Source organism: Balaenoptera acutorostrata, chromosome 15, assembly GCF_949987535.1.
Source record: "Balaenoptera acutorostrata chromosome 15, mBalAcu1.1, whole genome shotgun sequence".
Taxonomy (NCBI): domain Eukaryota; kingdom Metazoa; phylum Chordata; class Mammalia; order Artiodactyla; family Balaenopteridae; genus Balaenoptera; species Balaenoptera acutorostrata.
In genome coordinates, this window is record NC_080078.1 from 77,486,085 (window position 1) to 77,507,870 (window position 21,786).

Below are 21,786 nucleotides of genomic sequence, written 5' to 3' on the forward strand. Positions count from 1 at the left end.
CTGGGCAGAAAGCAGCTGTCAGCTCCCCTGCCTGTAGCCAGTGGGCCCAGCCTGGTGAAATCTGATAGAGGCATGCCTTTAAATGGGTACATTTTATTTTACATAAATTACATCTCAGTAAAGTTTACATATTTAAGAAGTGTTGATCTGCCTGTGAGTACCCTGCCTGGGGTCTCCTGTAACAGCCCACCACCAGTAATCGGTGAGGGCCAACAGCACCAGAGAGCACCATTAAGATTCATTCATAAAAATGCAAAGGACGCTAAGAGCCACTGGTCCTCCACTGCTGTCCACTCTGCCCCAAGAAACTGGCTTCAGGGCACCTCCCTTGGTGGTGCTCAGGCTTAGCTCCAGCCACTGTGCCACCCAGGGCTCCCAAAACCCCTTCCAGGGGGCCTGGAACCAGGGCAGGACAGCTGTCCCAGCCAGTTTCAAGCTCAGGAATCACTGCTGAGATACAAACTCTGGGGCGCCTCCTCTCACCCCATGGTCACAGCCCCTCGGCCACAAGGACTCATCCCAACTGGCCAGCCTCTCTGGGTTTTTACGGCCAACTTTCAAGATTTCACCTCCCCCGATCAGCCCTGGCCAGTGGCCCCTCTTCTTTCCCCCCTTTAAGCCTGTGTACCTCTGAGGTTTTTGATCCCCCAACGTCCCAGCAGGAGAAAAAAGTTTGAGTACATTCCCCCAAATTATTTCCACAAATATTTTATCAGCCTCCTACCATGGGCCAGGCAATGGAGTTGCAGGAACAAGAGAAACCCAGAGCTGACTTCTAGTGAAAGGAGACACATGATCAACCAGCCGACAAACATCCCGATGGACCCAGAGGAGAGGTGCTACGCGGAAGGATAAAGCTGGGGAAGGCGGGTTTTCTCGGACAGGGTGGCCAGGGAGGGCCTCTCTGCAGAGGGTATTTGAGGGGAGAGAGGCCTAAACGAGGAGGGTCCGGTGGATCCTGGGGGAGGGGGTCTGGCAGCAGGAAGAGGGGGAGGCAGGACTGTGCCCGGGGTGCCCCCAGACAGAGGGGAGGATGGGGGGAGGGGAGCGCCACTCGGCAGACCCAGGAGTCTAGGTTTGCACAAAGTTCCCTGGGAAAGGACCTTGGTGCCACGTTGGAAGGGGAAGGGCAAGTGGTGAGACCCCTTTGCAGGACAAATGAGCAACAACTACCAAAATCTAAAATCCGTATGTCCTCAGAAGAAGCAAACCAATCCCCTTCTGGAATCAATCCTGCAGAGACCCCAGCACCTGTGACCCAAGACTTTACATGCAAAGGAGGCAGAGAGCCCAGGGGTGAAGAGCAAGGATTCTGAAGGCAGATACGCAGGGAGAGAGGCGGGGAGAGGAGGAGGGAGATGGGAGGGGGAGGGGAAAAGAAAGAGAGGAAAGGGAGTGGGGGAGGGGAGGGAGAGGAGGGGTGGGAAGGGCAAGAGGTCACTGGGATGGGTCAGAGCATCTCTGGCCGATGACCCATGACCCTCCCAGCCCCCCTCCCTGCCTCATACTCCGGGAACCTCTCAGAAACCCCCTTGAGCACAGCATGCTGATGACCCTCTGGGGATTCACTCCTTGGGCCTCACTGGTAGCCAGCAAGTCTCGCAAAGCTGGGTGGGCCATTCAGGACGCCCTCCTTCCCCACCATGGTGGTGGGCAGTGCACCAGCGTCCTGAAGAAGGACAGAGAGAATTCTTTTAACCCTGGAAACACTGACAGCTGCGTCTGCTTGCCTAGCCCACGGGACTACACGTCACCTCTGAACATACCAATCTTCTAACCAGGTGAAACGGTTCCAGTGAGTTCTATTAAAAGGCATCATAAAGATCCTTTAAAAAAAAAAAAAAGGCTGATTCCAAAATATCACACGTAACAAGTGTCTGAAGGGGCAACGGATGCCCAAATACCCGCTGGCAGCAGAGCCTCTGGCCAACCAGGGTCCACGAGAGACTGCTTCAAAGACCTGAGCACTTCTCTAGTTCATTTCCTCTTTCTGCTGCTTACAACATTATAGATTTATACAAAGGTAAAAAAAATGAAAAAAAAGAAAAAAAACAACCTCTTGCAAAAAAGAAAAACCCATTTTTGCAAGGAATTTTATAAGCAGAGCTGGAGAGTAGGGGAAGGACTAAGAAAATCCCTAAAGAAGCCTGGTTGCAAAATGTTTTTAAAAGGAAAAAAAAAAAAACTTTTAATATAGAAATATCCAATGATACATTTTTAAAGTCTAATTTTGAAGAAGGATCAAAACACTTTTCTTTCCCAAACATCCCAAATTATAAGTGGCCACCAGATGCTGGGGTCTGGAAATACGACTGTGGTTTGTTTTATTTTCTTTGTTTTTAAGAAACCTAAAAATTAGGGAAGTCACAAATACCCAGGGAAAGAAAAACTCAGAAAATTGCCAGCGTGGTGACTAAACTTAACTTGCGGACTGCCAGAGGCTTCACGGTGAATGCACCCAGACCCAAACCTCTAAAGCTGGAGAGGGGACCACGAGAGGTCGTGTGCAAACCCAAATGGAACTTGCAATTCACTTGATGTGTTTAAAGGGCCCATGGGAAGTGTTCTGTAAGCCAAGAACATTTTACTGTTAAGACTACATCCACCATGAAGCCTTGTTCTCCACCACCCAAGGACCAAGCAGGCAGTGTCCTAGAGCCTTTTGCAGGATGGAGGGCAGATGTTTGAGGATATGATGTAACCTGGGTAAAGTGAATTCATCCAAGAATGAGTCATGAAAGCAGTCCTCAAATATCCTTCAGAAATCTCAGTTGCGGAACACGGGGCTTGGATCCAAAGACCCACCCACACCCACCTCACACAGGGCTCTCCCCTCTTTCAAGCATCTCGCCTTTTGCCATCAGCTTCTGTTTCCCCTTTTTGTAGTAAAGCACCCCAATGCGGCTTAAGGGGGTGCTACCTGACCTCCACCTGAGCCACACAGGGCATAAGAATGAAGGCAAGGGGAAGGGCAGTGGAACAGAGACAGATACTGAGCACCTAGATGAAACTATACCTGAAGCTGACATCCCAGCTGCATGAGCTATTACATTCCTCTCTTGTTTAAGTCAGTTTGGTTTCGGTTTTCAGTCACTCACACAGAGAGTCCACCATCCAATGACTAAATAAAACCCTGACCTTAGCTAGGAACTTAGAAGTCCAGCTATGCCCACTCCTTCCAAATAACCACCAACTCAGAATGAAACAAGTCCTTTATGTGTCACGCATGAAGTGTCCAGCTTCACCCAGCATCGCGATGAAATCTGGCAACGGCTTCCTCAATGTCTCCATCCACCTTCACTGCCAGGACAACCTACTGAGCCTCAGACCCTGACCCTAGTCCTCACCACAGTGCTTTTCTGGAAAAGGAGGGGGAAGGGGAAGGAAAAGAGAGGAAGAAGAAGAGGGGGAGGGGCTTCCCTGGTGGTGCAGTGGTTGAGAGTCTGCCTGCCAATGCAGGGGACACGGGTTCGAGCCCTGGTCTGGGAAGATCCCACATGCCGCGGAGCAACTAGGCCCGTGAGCCACAACTACTGAGCCTGAGCGTCTGGAGCCTGTGCTCCGCAACAAGAGAGCCCGCGATAGTGAGAGGCCCGCGCACCGTGATGAAGAGTGGCCCCCACTTGCCGCAACTGGAGAAAGCCCTCGCACAGAAACGAAGACCCAACACAGCCATAAATAAATAAATAAATAAATAAATAATTAAAAAAAAAAAAAAAAGAAGGGGAGAAGGGAGAGGGAAGGTGAAAGAGGGGAGGAGGGGGAGGGGAGGGGGTGAAGAGGGCAATATCAACAGGAAGCTCTTCCTGAGAGCTCAGGAAGGCTGAGCAGCCACAAGCATAAGGCATAAGCACTCTGATGTAGTATCTCATTTAATCCTCCCAAAACCCTCAGAGGTAGGTACTGTTATCTTCCTCATGCTCCAGATAAGGAAACTGAGCTGCAGAAGGGTAAGTCACTTGCCAGGGTCACACAGCCTGTCCGTGGCAGGGCCAGGCTATCAGCCAGCCCACACCCAGCCACCCCAAACGCTGACCTGTCCACTGCCAGGAACTGCCCACCCCTCCCCTTTCCCAGACCCACGCCTGCGTGGAGCACTCCAGCCCTCAACAACTGAGAGCTCCTCCGCTCTTTCACTCTGTTCTTATCAGTTACTTCTCTGCTGTCCAGTCAAGCAGCCTCAGCCTCTCTGAGTCTTAGATCATGTCCCTCCTCTGCTCCAAGGGCTCTAGTGGCTTCCACCCCACTGAGAATCAAGTCCAACATTCTCACCAGACCTCACCTCCTACCACTCTCCGTGCAAGTTGCTCCAGCCACGTGAGCCTTCACCACACCAGCATGACCCCCCACTACCCCCGGGCCTTTGCACTTACTGTTCCCTCAGCCTGGAATGCTTTCCCTGGATGCTACCATGGCTAACTTCTTAAAGGCCCCTGTTCAAACATCACTACCTCTGAGAAGCCATCCCCACTCAGCCTACCTAAGGAGAGCAACTCACTCCCACCCCTGCACCCTTTATCCCTGTCTCTGCCTTGTTTTACTCACTAGCATTTATCACTAGCTGGCACTCTGTGTATTTACTTGTTTATTTGTTCACTGTCTGTCCTTCCACCCATATGCAAGCTCCAGGAGGGTGAGGAACTCCTGGCCTTGTTCACTATCATAGCACCTACGGTGGTAGGCAGGTCTGTGAATGAATGAATGCATGCATGCATGAGCATCTCTGTGGCCTCACAATCCATTTTGGGCTGTCTCAAGCTCAGCCTCTCTCATGCATGGATCAGTCATAGGAAGACAACCCTTGTCCATGAGAGAAAAAAAGAGCCACAGCATTAGTCCACAGATGAATGGAAGGAGGAGGCCCCACAAAGACCCTCCTGTGCAGAGCTCAGAGAAGGGGGTCCCCGGGCCACCATGGGAACCACAAATGCTCTGTGACTCCTTCACGGAGCTCTGGCTGGAAGACCTCTCTCCCTCCTGAAGCCCCAACTCAGATGCTCAGACAAACCCTGGAGTCATCTTCGGGGCAGCTATGGGGGAGAGGGAGGTGGGCGAGGAGGGGCTCACCCTCAGGGTCTTGCAAGGTGGGGTCAGCCCCTAAAGGCACACCCCCCTTGCCTCACCCTAGTCTCCTGGGTCTCCCTGCACATCCAACCACCAGCAAATCCTGTCAGCGCCACCTTCTAAACACCTGTCCCCTCTCTGCCACCTACCTGGTCAGGGCCACCACCATCTCCCACCTGGACTACGGCAGTGCCTCTTCCCTGGTCAGCCTGCTGCCCCTCCGCTCCAACCCACACAGCAACTGAAGGATCCTGTAAAAACAGAACCCACTCATGTTCCTTCCCTGCTCTCACCCCTCCAAAGGCCGGCTTCCCAAGCACCTAGAAACAAATCCCAATTCCTTACCTCGCCAGGAAAGATCTGGCCCCAGACACCCCCCCACTCACACTGCTCCTCACCCCCACCTCGCACCCCAGGGCCTTTGCACTTGCTATTCCTTTTGCCCAAACAACTCTAGGTACTCTACACGGCTGCTCCCTCCCATGGCTCAGTGACAATGCCACCTCCTTGCCGGGCCTCCCTGCCTGCCCTCCTAACACAGACCATCCAGACCCAGCCCTGACGCTATCAACCCCACCCCCTGCGTTACAGTTTTCACAGCCCTGACACAGTCTGAAGTGATCTGTGACTCATTCTTTCAGTTTCTGTCTGTCTCCCACCCACCCCAAGCACCCCAGCTGTGAGACCGACAAGGTCAGGAATAACGCTCCCATTAACCCTGTATGCCCAGCATACACCCATACCAGGAACTAGAAAAACATTTAAAGAATCAACATCTAAACTCTTTTGTTGGGTTCCAGCTCAAATGTCACCTCTCCCTGCCGCTCCAGCCAGAGGTGACCTCTGGTGGCCTCCCAGAGTTCTTTACCACAGCATGGCACCCTCCCCGCTGTCCTCCAGCTGGGAAGTTCTGGTCAGAAAGACACCCAGCCACCCTGGGCCTGGCGTGGAGCTGCGAGCTTTGTCTCACCTCGTGGCAGGATTCTCCAGGTGGGCCCAGCAAGGCTGGGGAGAGGCGACCTAGGGGCAGCACTCAAGAATACTTTTTATCTTGATCTTAATAACTATGGCTATCCTATCGAATCCATGAGTCATGAACACTCTTGCTTAAGAGCAGACTGAAGTTTTAGGGACTTCCCTGGTGGTCCAGGGGCAGGGGCTCCACGCTCCCAATGTGGGGGGCCTGAGTTCGATCCCTGGTCAGGGAACTAGATCCCACATGCCACAACTCAGAGTTCGCATGCCACAACGAAGAAGCTGCATGACACAACTAAGGATCCCGCATGCCACAACTAAAAGATCCTGCGTGCCACAACTGGGGATCCCACATGCCGCAACAAAGATCAAAGATCCCGCATGCTGCAACTAAGACCTGGCACAGTCAAATAAATAAATATTTTTTAAAACTATTTAAAAAAAAAAGAGGAGGCTGAAGTTTTTAAAAAGGAAGGAGGGTCAGATTAAGTAAAAATATTATATAAATCATGTTGTAGCCGGTATATGAATATGACAAAAATCATGAGACTGATATTGCAGTAAGTCTTAGGAAACACTAATGGATGGATGGATTGATGGAAGGATGGATGGATGGATGGATATGGATGGATGGGTAGATGGATGGGTGGGTGTATGGACGGATAGGAGGATGGATGGATGGACATGGATGGATGGATGGATGGATGGATGGATAGGAGGGAGGGTGGATATGGACGGATGGATGGGTGGATGGGTGGATGGATAGGAGGGAGGATGGATATGGATGGGTGGATGGGTGGATGGGTGGATGGATAGATATGGATGGATGGATGGATGGATGGATGGATATGGACAGATGGATGGATATGGATGGATGGATGGATGGACGGATGGGTGGATGGATGGATAGGAGGGAGGATGGATATGGACAGATGGATGGGTGGATGGGTGGATGGATAGATATGGATGGATGGATGGATGGATGGGTGGAGTGATGGATGGGTGGATGAATGGATAGGTGGATGGATGGATGAACAGGAGGGAGGGAAGAAGGAGAAAAAGAATGAAGTGAAAGGGAGGAAAGAAGGAGAAAAATGGGCCACACACATAGTAGGGGCTCAAAAAATATACTGAATTCACCCATCAGCAAAGGAAGCACAGTGCTGTGGTGAGGAGCCAGAGCCCTAGAACCGCACTGCTGGGTCACATCCTGGTTCAGCCTCTCCTCCCTGTGGGGCCCTGGGCAAGTGACATAACCTCTCTGTGCCTCAGTTCCCTCATCCGTAAAATGAAACAATAAGAATTACCTCCATTAAGGTGTTAGAAGGAATAAGCGAGCTCATGGGTGTCGAATGCCCAGGACACAGCTTGATACACCCTAAGTGCTTGCTATGTATCAGCTAATAGTAAGAAAAAGTAATTGAATCCATCCTCAGACCAGGACAGGAAAATGACCCAAAATCTCACCACTTCACCTTTTCAAAAGCAGCCTGAAGTCCCACTGGCCTCCCCAGAAAGTTTTCCAGGAATGAAAGAGAAAAGAGGTGAACAAAGGCCTCCACAGCCCCCAGGCTCGATAGGAAAAGGAGAGCAGTGGGCAGCAAGGTAATTTGAGAAGTTTAACAGGGAAAAAAGAACATGAGGTGGGGCGGGGAGAGAAAGAGGCTAAATTCAGTAGCCGAGGCTGCCTCTCCAGATAGCTAAATTCTGCTCTGCTACTTCTGCGTGCTTCAGCTTTTCTTAGCCTCCAAGGGGCTTTTGCCTAAATTAGTGCCTGCAATATGCCGCAGAGAAGAAAGGGAAGGTGAGGAGAAGCAGAGAAAGACTCAGAGTCTGCTGGGCCTGCCAAACCTGCGCTGACTGCCCAAAGGGTCAAAGTCAAATCACAGAGCCTTCCCCCAAGGCCACAGCCAGCAGGGTCACACCCACAGCCCACAGCCCAGCCCTCAGCGCCCCCAATGCTTTCCCTGCCACATCCCGACCTCAGGAGCAGCAAACACTTCCTCCATCCACCCACCACCTGTGGCCACCTGCCCTCCCCAATCAGCTCAAACATCACTGGCTGCTCAGGTGGCTGGGTTCACTGCCCGAGAACACCAGAGTGTGTTTATTTCCGGAAAGGTGCCAAGGAGAGAGCGAGCACATGCACGCATAATGTACACACTCTACTAATGCATGGCGATGCCTATGCAGAAAATAGCGCCCCCGCTAACTAGCTCAGGCCCATGCAGATTCACGCTCGCGCATCACACGCTAACATCACTCCCTGCAGTAAACACACAGAGAAACGCACGCGGAAATAGTCACCTTCGCGCTGTTTCTGCCAGATGGCAGAGCCTTGGTGGTTACTGCATCTGTCTGCACGTCTGTCTGCGTTTGTGTGTGTGTGTAATACTAACGATGGCTGATGTTACTGGGTTCCTGCCATGTGCCAGGCACTGTCCTACGTGGTACATCAACCCCATAACGTAGGTATTTTTATTACCCCTATTTGACAGATGAGGAAACTGAAACACGGAGGCAGAGTCACTTGCCCCGAGATCATGCTGCTGGTGAGTGGCAGAGCTGGAATTCAAACCCAGGGAGCCCGGGTCCCAAGCCTGCACCCACGTCACTACTTTATGCGGCTGCAACCAGCCAGGCTCCACATGCACACTGATCACCAGCGACGTATTAATGCCTGAAATAATGGATTAGCCCCATTTTGTGGATGTACAGATTAGAGAACGGAGGCACCAAGAGGTTAAACAACTTGCCCAAGGTCACAGCTGGGAAGGGGCAGGGCTGGGGTTGGAACCAGAGATTGACTCTAGATCCCAGGCCCTTTTGTGCCAGGGGGCTTCCAGCTGTAGAAAGGCAGTTAACTCCTAAAGTCAAAGGCAGGGGCTGTACAGCGAGCACCTGTTATGAGCGAGCCATGGTTTCACGACCCTGGGGGTGACAGGCAGGGATCCCAAATGACCAGATGCCATTGGGGCCCTCACCAAGCCCACCATGCCAGTGAGGGGCCAGATTTAAACACGACTGGTACAGACATGAGCCCGAAACCCCCAGGGAAGGTGGGAGTCCAAGGTCCAGAAATGCCCACAGTTAAGGTCGGGGGCCCAGCGACGCCCCTCCCCCCCCAACAAGTCGCCCCAGGGGCAGAGTGTGCAAACTGGCAACCCACGGGCTTGGCCCACAGACGTGTTTTGTTTGGCCAACACAGTGCTTGTTAAAAAAATGATTGAGTTGCCAACTTTTAAAAATCGAGTGATTTCATACATAAAACTCCACATTTCTGGCTGTTGGAAAATATCTTTAAAAAGTCAGGAGATCTGGCAACACTGGGCTTGTGTTCCCACACGGGAACTGCTGCTCGGGGATGAGGAGCAGCTGCCCCTTTACACGGGACATGGGACACGGGACCTCCGGTTCTCCAGAAGGCATGGGGTCAGTAGCATGGGCTCTGGAGCTGGCCCACCAGGCTCACTGCTATCTGAGCTCTGCCATGTCCTCACTGTGTGATCGTGGGCCAATTACTGCTTCTGTGCCTCAGTTTCCTCATCTGTAAAAGAGTAGCCACCCAAAAGGACAGGTGCCTGGAACCCAGTAAGCACTCAGTAAGTGTTAAATAGCATCGCTGTCTCTCCAACATCAAGGCCAAAGGCTTGAGGTACTGTTTTGTAATAGTAAGAGCTAGCACACATATAGTACTTGCTATTGCCTGGACCTGTCCTAAGAGTTGTACTTTTTTTTTTCTTTTTTCATAAATTTATTTATTTATTTATTTTTGGCTGCATTGGGTCTTCATTGCTGCACGCGGGCTTTCTCTAGTTGCGGCGAGCGGGGGCTACTCTTCTTTGCGGTGCGCGGGCTTCTCATTGCGGTGGCTTCTCTTGTTGCGGAGCACAGGCTCTAGGCGCGCGGGCTTCAGTAATTGTGGCATGTGGGCTCAGTAGTTGTAGCTCGCGGGCTCTAGAGCGCAGGCTCAGTAGTTGTGGCGCAGGGGTTAGCTGCTCCGTGGCATGTGGGATCTTCCTGGACCAGGGCTTGAACCCGTGTCCCCTGCATTGACAGGTGGATTCCTAACCACTGCACCACCAGGGAAGTCCCAAGAGTTGTACTTTTAAGGGCTCATTTAATCTTCCCAAGAAACCCATGAGGCTACTCCTAGGTATATATACTCAAGAAAAGTGAAAACCTATGTCTGTACAAAAACTTGTACACGAATGTTCATAGCAGCATTATTCATAACAGCCAGACAGTGGAAACAACCCAAATGTCCATCCACTAATGAATGGATAAAAAACGGTGATATATCCAGATAATGGACTAATATTCAGCCATAAAAAGGAATGAAATTCTGACACATCTACAACATGGATGAACCTTGAAAAAGTCATGCTAAGCGAAAGAAGCCATATACAAAAGGCCACACATTGTATAATTCCAAATCTGTAGAGACAGAAAATAGATTGGTGGTTGCCAGGGATGGGGGAGGGAAAGAATGGAGGGGGACTGCTAATGGGTTTGGGGTTTCTTCTTGGGGTGATGGAATGTTCTGGAATTAGAAAGCAGTGATGGTGCACAACCTTGTGACTATATAAAAGCCAGTGGTATGGACATTGTTAACGGTAAATTTTGCAGTGTGTGAATTGTATCTCAATTTAAAAAAAATTTAAAGAAACATCTATGAGACAAATATTCTTATCTCTGTTTTATACATGAAAAAACCAAGGCACATGGAGATTAAAGATATCCAGGCTGATGCTGAAACAAGAGAAACAAAAAGACAGATGGTGAAGTGATGTAATTTTTCCTACACCTGGCTACTCTACCTGTCAACCCATGGGCATCTGGGTTTGCAACCTCACACAGGCAAATCACTTCCCCTCTCTGGGCTCCAGTCAAAGGCCAGACTGAGATGACTCTTATCTAGATCCCTCTAAGGTCTTCAAGGATCCTACAAGACTAGGGCATTGTAGTGGAACATTATTTATTCATATCTATAGGGACAGCTGTGGCCATTAATAAATGATGACTTTAACGACCCACAGTGGGAAATGGCCCTCTCCCAGGTGCATGGGAAGAAAACATTCTGGGTTTTCTGAGTCCAAGCCCTTCACATGGCTGGCTCAAATGTCAGAGCAAGGGGGCTCAGCAGCCCACTTCCTCCTAGGAGGGTCTGACCAGGAGGCCCGTCCCATTAGGGGAGGATGCCTTACTCACCAGGCAGGAAGACTATCTCACCAGGTTAGAAGACCACCTCCCTCAGCAGGAGGAAACCCCACGAGACAAGAGGAGCCTCTTGTTCACAGGGTGGGAGGACCACCCCTCCCTCACCTGGAAGACCCCTCCATGGGACAACAGAAACTCCTCCCTCGCAAGATGGGAAGACCATCCTTACCCCATTTGGGGCAGCAGGATCTCACTGGGCTGGTGGCGGCTGGAGCTGCAGTTTTTCTGCAAACAAGCACCTAGAAAGTGCAGTCCTTTCTCTGAGCACAGAAGGGTCCCCAAGGGTGCCCTGCATTGGGGGTCTCTAAGGCAGCCCCATTCTCAGATACAGGGACCAACCTGCAAATGATGATGCATTAGAAGCCAGACAGAGAGAGGGAGAGACAAAGAGAAAGAAACGGAATATGACCGAGGAGGAAAAGCAGAGGGAAGGGAAGGGAAGGGACAGACCCAGGTTGACAAGAGAGCCCAGGAGGAAGCTGGAGGCAGGGCTGGGGACAGAAAGCAAATGGGGAGAATGAACACAAGTGTGCCCAAAGCCAGCAGCAAAGAGGCCCGGATGCAGAGGGAGGACCCCCCAGAGGCCTGCGTTTGGGGGTCCTTCCCACATGAAAGGGCAGCACCAGGCCTGCCCAGGAGCCCCCATCAGTGGGAGAGAGGGGAATGGGGGTTGGGGGGCGGCTTCCCCAGCCAGGCAGCAGCCTGCCAGGGCGGCCTCAGCCAAGGAGGAAGCCGGCTGGTCAGGTTGGGGGCTGGGCTTGGATGTGCCAAGCATCCAGCCAGGTTGTCATGGCCACGGAGACAAAGAGAGGGGCTGATGAGGGGCCCCAGCCGCCTACAGTCCCCAGGGAAGCCCAGTCTCTCTCTAGGACCTGCTTAACCAGGGCTCCAGGCTGTTGGCCAACCGCGCGTCCAAGGGGAAGCCTGCAGGTCTGGGCCTATCCAGCTGCCTGGGTTGGAGAGGGGCCTGAAAAATCATGGCCCAGGCAGGGTCGGCAAAGAAAAGGTCCCCAAGCATCTAGACCCTGCCGGCCAATCCTAAACACCTAACCTGCCTGGGCCTCAATTTTTTCATCCATTAAATGGGAAGAAGATCCCTCAGCTTATTCTAGCTCCCAGGGGTAAGGAGCTTATATGGAGAGAACCAAGTGTCAGAACAACAGATTAATAATAAAGCTCACATTTACGGAGGTCATACCATGGGCCAGGGCCTGCTCTTAGCACTTTCCCCATCCTAACACAGCATTCCTCCAACTATCTGTTGGGAAGAACTATTTTTGTCTTTAATTTCTAATCCGTTTGAGACTAATGCTTTCGAAAATTGCAATAAAAGTGAATTACTAGAAAAACAAAGTAGAAAGGCAAACTACATGCCTAATTTTTCTAGTACTGGACTAAACTGGCATAAAATTACTCTGTCAAATTGCTATAAAACTTTAAACGTTTACTCTCAGTTTCTGTCCTTATCTCCATGCAAACCACACTGAGTCACGCTCTTAGAGCAGGTGACCCTCACGACCACCCAGGAAGTAGGTCCTAGAGTAGGCATGAGGGCGGCCTGCACAACGGTTAAGAGTTCTAGCAGCCCAGCTCCTTGTACCGGCCCTGCCACTTCCTGGCAAAGGACTTCAATACCTCTGTGCCTCAGTTTCCCTACCTGCAATATGAGAATAAGACTAATGGTATGTCATAGGGGTTTTTGGTGGGGATTCAATGAGTCAATCCTGTGAAACTCTTTAGAACGGTAACTGACGTATTTAAACTCTCACTACACATCAGTTATTACTGTAAAATATCATCAAATGTCAGGTGGCATTGTTATTATGACTCTCTATCTCCTCACCCTCACCCATCAACCACCACCAGATGAGTCAGGTATCTATTAAGATGACTAGCTTACTGTCTGCCGTTCCCACAAGAATGCTAGCTCTATGAGGGCAGGGGCTTGGGTCGGTGCTGGCACCCATTAAACACCCAGCTCAGCCGAGAACCATGCCTGGCACTTGGTGGGTGCCCTCAAAATGGGAAGAAGCATGAACTCAAATCCTGGTTCTGCCAGGTATTTGCTGTGTGACCTTAAGCAAATGACTTGACCTCTCTGGGCCTCCATTTCCTTATCTGTGAGATAGCAATACAATAATGATGCCATTGCCCATGTGTACAGGGAGGCTTGAAGAACGATGCTCCCTGTAGCACTTCTCGGCACTACACTTGGCAATGTGTGGAGACATTTTCAGTTGTCACAACTTGGGGGAGGGGGGTTGCTACTAGCATCTAGTGGGTAGAGGCCGGGGATGCTGCTAAACACCATACAGTGCACAGGAGAGCCCCCCACACCAAACAATTACGCAGCCCAAACTATCAATTATGTGAAGGTTGAGAATTCCTAATATAAAAGAAAAAGAACCACCTAGATACCTATTAAGAGGGGAATGGATGTATAAACTCCAGTATAATCATCCTGTGAAAGAGTAGGCAGAAGTTAGAAGGAATGAGCTGGAAGTGTGCAAAACAACATAAAAAGATCCCCTAGACAGTGAACAAGGCTGCAGAATACTGGGTGATCACAAGAGATTACCCTCAGGGAGCAGGTAAAGGGATGGAGCTAGAATTTAAACCAGGAGCCTGGCTCCGGAGCCTACAGCTTTAAACATGGCCTCGGTTTGAGGCCTTTTACTTAAACAAATGCACACACTTAAAAACACACCCTGTCTTTTCCACAGGTTCATGTTTATGTACGTCAACGACACAAACACACTGGGAAAGATCTGGAACGCTGCACAGTAGACTAGTAACAAGAGACACTAGAGGTGGGGGCAACAAGGGATAGGAAGGAAAAGGTTCCCTTGTCTGTAATTTTCTACAAGGAGATTTTGCATTCATATCTGTCATGTAATTAAAGATGAGCGATAAATTACACAGGGACAGACCCTTTGGGGTGATCACTTGGTAATGTATAGAAATACTGAATCACTACGATGTGCACCAGGAGCTAACATAGTGTTGCAGGTCAATTATACTTCAAAAAACAAACTCACAGAAAAAGAGATCAGATTCATAGTTACCAGAGGCAGGGGGTAAGAGAAAATTTGGTCAAAAGGTACAAACTTCCACTTATAAGATATACAAATACTAGGGATGTAATGCACGACATGATGAATACAATTGGCACCACTGTATGTTATTCATGAAAGTTGTTAAGACAGTAAATCCTGAGTTCTCACCACAAGGAAAAACATTTTTTTCTGTTTCTTTTGTTTTGTATCTGCCGGAGATGATGGGCGTTCACTAAACTTATTGTGGTCATCATTTCCTGATGGATGTAAGTCAAATCATTATGTTGTACGTCTAACACACAGTGCTGTAGGTCAATTACATCTCAATAAAACTGGAAGGGAAAATTAAATAAATAAATACTAAAACAGATGTATATACCCTTTAACCCAGAAGTTCCCTTCCCAGAAATGAATGAACTTACAGGTGTGAAGTAGTCTGCATCTGTCATACCATCGCTTGTAATGGCGAAAGATGGGAACAACCTCAGTGTCTGTGAAGAGGAGACCAGCTTAAAAAAAGCCGCCATGCATCCATCCAGTGGAATTCTATGTGCTATTATGGAACAACCTCCAGGATACAGGGTGAAAAGGGGGACAAAGCCAAGTGCAGAAATGTGAGTACAACAAGCCATCACTTTCATGTAACAAAAGGGGTGTGTCCAGACTCTCTGAAGGGCACAAGGTCAGCGGCTAGCTTTGGGGAGGGACCTGGGAGGGTGACTTTTTTTTTTTTTTGACTTATTTTTTTTCAGAGTAGTTTTGGGTTCACAGCAGAATGGAGCAGAAGGTACAGAAATGTCCCCTCTACCCCCTGCCCCACACACGCACAGCCTCCCCCATTATCAGCGTCCCCCACCAGAGTGGTGCATTTGTTACAATCAATGAACGTGCGCTGATACATTACCAAGGATCACCCAGAATCCATAGCTTACATTATGTTGTGTACATTCTACAGGTTTGGACAAATGCATAATGACATGCAACCATCACTATGCCACTACACAGAGCAGTTCCACTGTCCTAAAACTCCTCTGTGCTCCACCTTTTCACCCCTCCACACACCCCAACCCCTTGCAACTACTGATCTTTTCACTGTCTCCATAGTTCTGGGAGGCTGACTTTTTAATCTGCATTACTTATGCCTTTTTAATTTGAACCACGGAAATGATTACATACAATACATATAAAAATAATATATAGTATACATATATATAATTTTTAGGTACACACATATATACATATACAGTTATGTATATGTGTATAGTTATAATATTTTAAAAATTAATTTAAAAGGCACAAAAGAGCATATACTGTATGATTCCACTTTACATAAAGTTCAAAAAGAGGCAAAACTAATCTGTGATGACTGAAATCAGAACAGTAGTTACTTTGAGGGATACTGACTTGGGAGGCAACACCCTCTGAGGTGCTGGCAATATTTACTAGCTGATGTGGGTGAAGGTTACACAGATAAATTACATGTAAAAATTCATCAAGCCGTACATTAATATTGTACGTAAGATATGCCTAAAAAAATGTAAGACATGCCTAAAAAAATCTGCATGTAAGACATGCCTAAAAAAATTAAAATTAAAAACTTTTCAGGAAAAATCAAAGTTCAATCACAGTGAGGGGGATTTCTAGAGAGCCCCCCATGGCCAGAGGGAACACTTTGCTTAGGGTCCTGGGAGGGGGCCAAGCTGCGAGGCACCCCCCCCTTCAGCCCCCCAAAAGAAACCAAACGGGAATCAAGCTGGCCTTTGTGGCTGGATCCAGCAGAACAGGACAAAGGGCCAAATGACGGCCCCCTGCCCCCTCCAGCCCCCCCAGGACACTGAAGCCCATTCATGTTGGAGGCTGGCCATTTCCCCAGGGCTCCAGCCGCCCTTCTCTCCGGAGCTGGAACAATATCCCCTTTGACCACCCCCCTGTCTCCCACTTCCGCATTTAATTGCAAGTTCATGGGTATTAAGTGGCCCATACAGCTGACCTAGCTCCCTCTCCCCTCCCCACCCCCCAAAAAAGAGGCCCACAGCGCTGTCTCTGTTCACTGCCCCTCTGTGTGCCCGCTCCTCCTCAATGATCTGTCCAGAGAGAAAAAAGAAAGAGCCCCCCTTCCTCCCGCTCCACGCCCTCCTCAAAAACTCTGTTCTCACCCAGAAAGTGCCGCCTTGCAAACCAAGCTGCTCTGGGCCCTGGCACAGGGGCGGTAGGCCCTGTAATGGCAACCTCTGTTCCAACCTGCCAGGCTGCCGCAGGCTTGCTTTGCACCTCCCTGGAACCCCACTTGATGCTTGAGGAAACCGAGGTCCAGGAACGGTGGGTGACGGGGCTGCCATCCAGCCAGGGCCAGGGCTAAGAGACTCAAAGCTCCTCCGCCTGGGTGTCCTGATTTTCCCTCAGCTGTCTTCTTGCCTGCACTCAAGGGGGCGACCTAAACCTTTGACCCTTAATCCCTTCTAGCTTCAAAACCCCAGGGACAACTCTGAGCCGGTGACCTTTAAGGGTGGGAAGGAGGTTACATAAGCCATATGAACCCACTGCCCTTCAAATGAACCCACTTTGGCCCTTGTTCATGGATTCCTACTGCCAGAATGTCCCCTAGCCTGTAACGCCCATCCTGACCGCCTACACCTCCTCCAGGAAGCCTTCCAGGTTACAGCAGTCAAGGTCTAACTTCCCCTCTGCTGAAAAGCCTCACCTCCCACATTCCTCTGCCACCAATTCAAGTCTGAGCCAGCTCTATCACCATCCTGAATTTGTCGCCCTCTCTTTGTACCACCTCCTGGGGCAAGCTGCCACCATCCTTTGCCAGTTACTGCCACCCAATCAGTCTTACTGGTCCTACAGCCCAGCCTCCACACTCTGACCCGAGCAGCCCCTTTTAAAACATAAATCAGACCATACTCCCGCCGGCTTACAGCCCTCCAGGTCTGCCCGCCGTGCCAGGAGGAAGGGCCTCCCCCATCCCCACTCACCTTTACCTGCCAGGCTCTGCACAAGTGCCCATTACCTTCCTCACCTGATCGCCTCCCCTCCCTCCCTCCACTCCAGCACCTGCTGCACTTCAAACTCACCAAGTTCTCTCTCACCTCCCAGTCTCTGCACTTGCCGTTTCCTCCTGGAACTCTCTTCCCCCCAAAGTGTCACATACCTGGCTCCCATGCATCATTCATGGCTTTGCTCCTAGGTCAGGCCTTTCCTGAGCACCCAGCGGAAGGGAAAACCTCCTCCGGGTCGCTCTTCATCACACCCACCATCCTCCCTGCCCTGATCCCATCCCAGCGTGCAGGCGTTAAAATCTGGAATGGTCCTGCTCCTTTGCACTTGTTATTCTCTGTCACCACCCCCGTTAGAACATCAGCTCCACCAGGGCAGGGACTTTGTTCTGTTCACTCCTGTGTCCCCAGCACCTAGTACAGCATCTGGCACACAGGAGGTGCTCAACAGGGCTCCCCTGGTGGCGCAGTGGTTAAGAGTCCGCCTGCCAATGCAGGAGACACGGGTTCGAGCCCTGGTCCGGGAGGATCCCACATGCCACGGGGCAACTAGGCCCGTGCATCACAACTGCTGAGGCTGCGCTCTGGAGTCTGCGAGCCACACCTGCTGAGGCCCGCACGCCTAGAGCCCGTGCTCCGTAACAGGAGAGGGCCCCACGATGAGAAGCCCGCGCACCGCGGCGAGCAGTGGCCCCAGCTCACCGCAACTGGAGAGGGCCGCACGCAGGATGGGGAACCAGGGAGGCCAAGGATAAATAAATTTATTTTTTAAAAAAAGGAGGTGCTCAATAAAAAAGGGGAATTTGATTAATGAGCAAAAGATTGCTCCTATTCTTCTTTAACTGCATTTAATTCAAGAGCTGCCTCATGCTCTGTTACAGTAAGCAGGCACTACTAACCAATTGCTCCTGACCAGCTCTTGGGCTACTAACTGGACCAGCCAAGATCTCCCTGCAGTATGAGGAGGGTCTGCATTTCAGGGTTTCCGTACAGCTCCTGAAGCTGGAGCAGAGAGAAGGGGTGGGGGCTTCCTACCAGGTGCCGGGCGGGGACGGGCAAACGAAGGCTCGTTCTGGGGACTAATCACCCCACCCCTCTGCTGGCCAAGACCTCCTCCTCTCTGCAGGTCCAACTCAATCAGGGTGCCCCGGAGGCCAATCCTTCCCCCGCCAGAATCACCCACTCCTTTCCCACATTCTCAGCTGCTGTACCGCTGAGTGGTAACATGACGGTCAAGAGCAGGGTTCTGGCGCAGGGAGGCCTGAGTTCGAATCCTGCCTCTGCCTCTTGTCATAGAGTCTTAGAAACTCTGCTGGCTGCGTGAGCCTGGGCAGGTTACTGAGCCTCTCCGTGCCTCAGTTCCCCCTTTTTTAAGGAGCTCTACCTCACAGGGTAGTTGGAGGGACTGAAGGAAGGAAACACAGCCAAATAACACTTCTCAAACTGCAGCGTACTCGGAAATCATCAGGGGGCCTGTTAGGAGCAGATTCTGATACAGTGGAGCTGGAGTAGGTCCAAACTCCCTTGTGGATGCTGTCAGTCCCTGGAGCAAACACAGAGGAGAGCAAGGACTTTGGGGCTTTCGCATATAGTACGTGCTCAGTAAAATGTATCTCCTGTAGTCACTGTCATCTGACCAAATGAGTCTGCAGAGGGCTCTGTATCTGTCCTCCTACTGGGATTATGTTGGAATCTTTTCAGATCTCTGCGAGACCCTGACTTAAATCTGTAAACATAAATAAATAAAAGTTTAATTTTAAAAAATTAGCAGCTACCATTTCTTGAGAAGCCACTTATTTTCTTCCATTTAATTCTCAACACTCCCCTGCACGCTGGGCTGGGGGTGGCAAGGGCTCACTGCACGGAGACCCTCGCAACCACCGAGTTTAAGGTGCTCTCCAACACACTGTCTGTAGCCTCCTAAGAATAAAGAGCAACTTCTATAAATCCTGTAACCCTTCTTTGAGCAGCACGGTCCCACCACTGCCCTGGAGCTGGTGTGCTTTCAAAGCATCAGTTGGTTCACAGTAAAGTATTTCAAACGCCACCATCTGGGACCCAGTTTGGTCGAAGATGCATTCTGTTAACATAGCCCAAGACTGGAGGGCCCTCTCGTGCACCCCCTGGGGAGACTCTAGCATCCCCATTTAGTCAGGAGGAAAAGGAGGAGCAGAGAGGGTGACCAGCTTGTCTGGGGTCCTGCTGGCGTGCAGGCTTCTGTCCACCCCAAGAGGACCAGCGAGGGCCTGTGTGGGCGGGGCAGGGGCTGCCTCCCCGTTGCCGGGCACCTCCACCCATGCAGATAGGATCTTGCTCTCATCAGCCGCTGCACCAGGGGCCCAGCAGCCCCTGCCATAAAGGGGCCCTGGGAGAACTTTGATGTGGTGGAGGATGGAGCCGGCCTGACTCAGAAGCCGGGGCCAGCTGTGGGGGAGGGGAAGACCCACACCCAGCCTTCAACATGGTCTCAGCCTCTCTCCGGTCCACTTGGGCCCCCCAGGTAGTTTCAGTGTAACTGTTCCACCAAACCCTTTTACTCCTGATCGCATTTAAACCTCACAAAAATCTTTCGAGTTAGGTACAACAATCACTCCCCATTTTAGAGGTGGGGAAACTGAGGCACAGAGAGGCTAAGTGACCTGCTCAAGTAGCAGAGCTGGATTCAAGTCTAGGCTCAGCTGATGCCAGGGCGGGCCTAAACTTATTTATAAGCACTTTAACCAGAGGGTGACCAACCATCCTGGTTTATCTAACACTGAGGGGCTTCCTGGGATGAGGGACTTTTAGGGTTTTTTTCTTGTTTTTCTTGGTTTTTTTGGTTTAATTTATTTGTTTGTTTGTTTTATTTTTCACTGTGTTGGGTCTTCGTTGCTGGACTTTCTCTAGTTGAGGCGAGCGGGGGCTACCCTTCACTGTGGTCCGCAGGCTTCTCATTGTCGTGGCTTCTCTTGTTGCACAGCACGGGCTCTAGACGCACAGGCTTCAGTAGTTGTGGCATGTGGCCTCAGTAGTTGTGGTGCACGAGCCTAGTTGCTCTGCGGCATGCGGGATCTTCCCGGGCCAGGGATCGAACCTGTGTTCCCTGCATTGGCAGGCGGGTTCTTAACCACTTCGCCACAGGGAAGCCCGGGACTTTTAGTTTTAAAACCAGGACAGTCTCAAGCAAACCAAGGCAGCTGGTCACTCTATTTACCACTCTACCCATCAATAAAAATAAAGATAATAATAACAGTGAAAGTAACAGCAGCTGAAAACCACTGAGCACTTACATGTGCCAGGCTCTGTCCAAACCCCTGAAGCGGGATTTTCCTTGACTCCTCACCACACAGGCCTGGAGGCGGGGCTTTTGTTCGCCTCCCCTCCTCCCCCATTTCACAGATGAGGAAACTGAGGATGGGGAGGCTGCACAACTTGCCCACGGTCAGCACCAAGCAGAGGGCACACAGCCTCTCGGATGGCAGGAGGGTCCCACTCGCCACGTCCTGAGGCTCTTGGACTGGGCCAAAACAACCCCAGGAGCCATGGTCCGCTTTCAACACTGACCTTCATGAGAGCGATGCCTTTAACATACATGACACGGGACCAAACTATTGTGGCTGCAAATCGTCACAGGATTTCTAAAAATATGAACTTACAATGTACCACTTAAAAACTGGGTGGCCTTTGGGCGAGTTCCTGTACTCCTCTGGGCCTCAGTTCCCTCGTCTGTAAAATGGGGATAATAAGAGTCCTCTCCTCACAGATGACAGTGAGCGTCCTGTGAGATCACACTGCAGGGCTCAGAACATGATGTACAAAGGAAACACTCAGTAAGTATCAGCTATTATTATTAATGGCTGTAGTAGTACTGGTGTCACTGTGTATTGACGTCACATGCAGCGCAGTTTTATGGAGACCATGTAAGCAAGATAAGGCACACTCCCTCTTTCAGCAACTCTCCATGTCTGTGTGGATAAATGATGTCAAACTGTGAGAGGCCAGGCCCAGCCGGGCCCTCCCCCTCGCTGACAAGCACTGAGATGAGACCCTCCCAGCCGCCCACCCAGCAATAGCCGTCTCCACAGAAGCAAGTCCAGACCGGCCCACCACGCAGCAGCACCCAGAAGGCTCCTAAAACCGTCCATTAATGGGATCCGTTCTGGCCAAAGCACGATCCTTTAGTAGGTGAGAGCCAAGGCAACAGTTTCCGCCACATGGAAACTGGCTTTCTGCTCAGAAACCAGCCCAAATCCTGAACTTGGCCACTCCTCTCCCCTTCTCCCCTCCCATCTACTTTCTTCACAGCAGCCAGAGGGATTCTTCTAAGATAACTCATTCTCTGTGACCCCCTGGCCAAAAACCCTCTGCTGCTCTTAGAATAAAAGCCCAGCTCCTCCCCTGGGCTCCGTGTGATGCAAACCCCACAACGCTGTTCAGACCTCCTCCCCCACCCACTGTCCCCTCACTCACTCCACCCCAGCCCCACACCAGCC

General features: G+C 50.7%; 1 protein-coding gene across 5 annotated transcripts in view; it reads right to left on the reverse strand.

The window, feature by feature from the left end:
* The window catches only part of PREX1 (phosphatidylinositol-3,4,5-trisphosphate dependent Rac exchange factor 1), a 195,707-nt gene that overhangs the window by 148,587 nt on the left and 25,334 nt on the right, over nt 1-21,786 (reverse strand). For 3 of the 5 annotated variants that reach the window (XR_009005434.1, XM_057529298.1, XM_057529295.1), the window contains exon 2: nt 5,214-5,315. The exons of the other annotated variants lie outside the window; for them this stretch is intronic. Coding sequence is in view for 2 of the 3 variants with exons in the window: in XM_057529298.1 (XP_057385281.1) it covers nt 5,214-5,315 (102 nt within the window). In the remaining variant the exon portion in view is untranslated. The remainder of the gene's footprint in view (nt 1-5,213; nt 5,316-21,786) is intronic. 5 annotated transcript variants of the gene reach the window in all.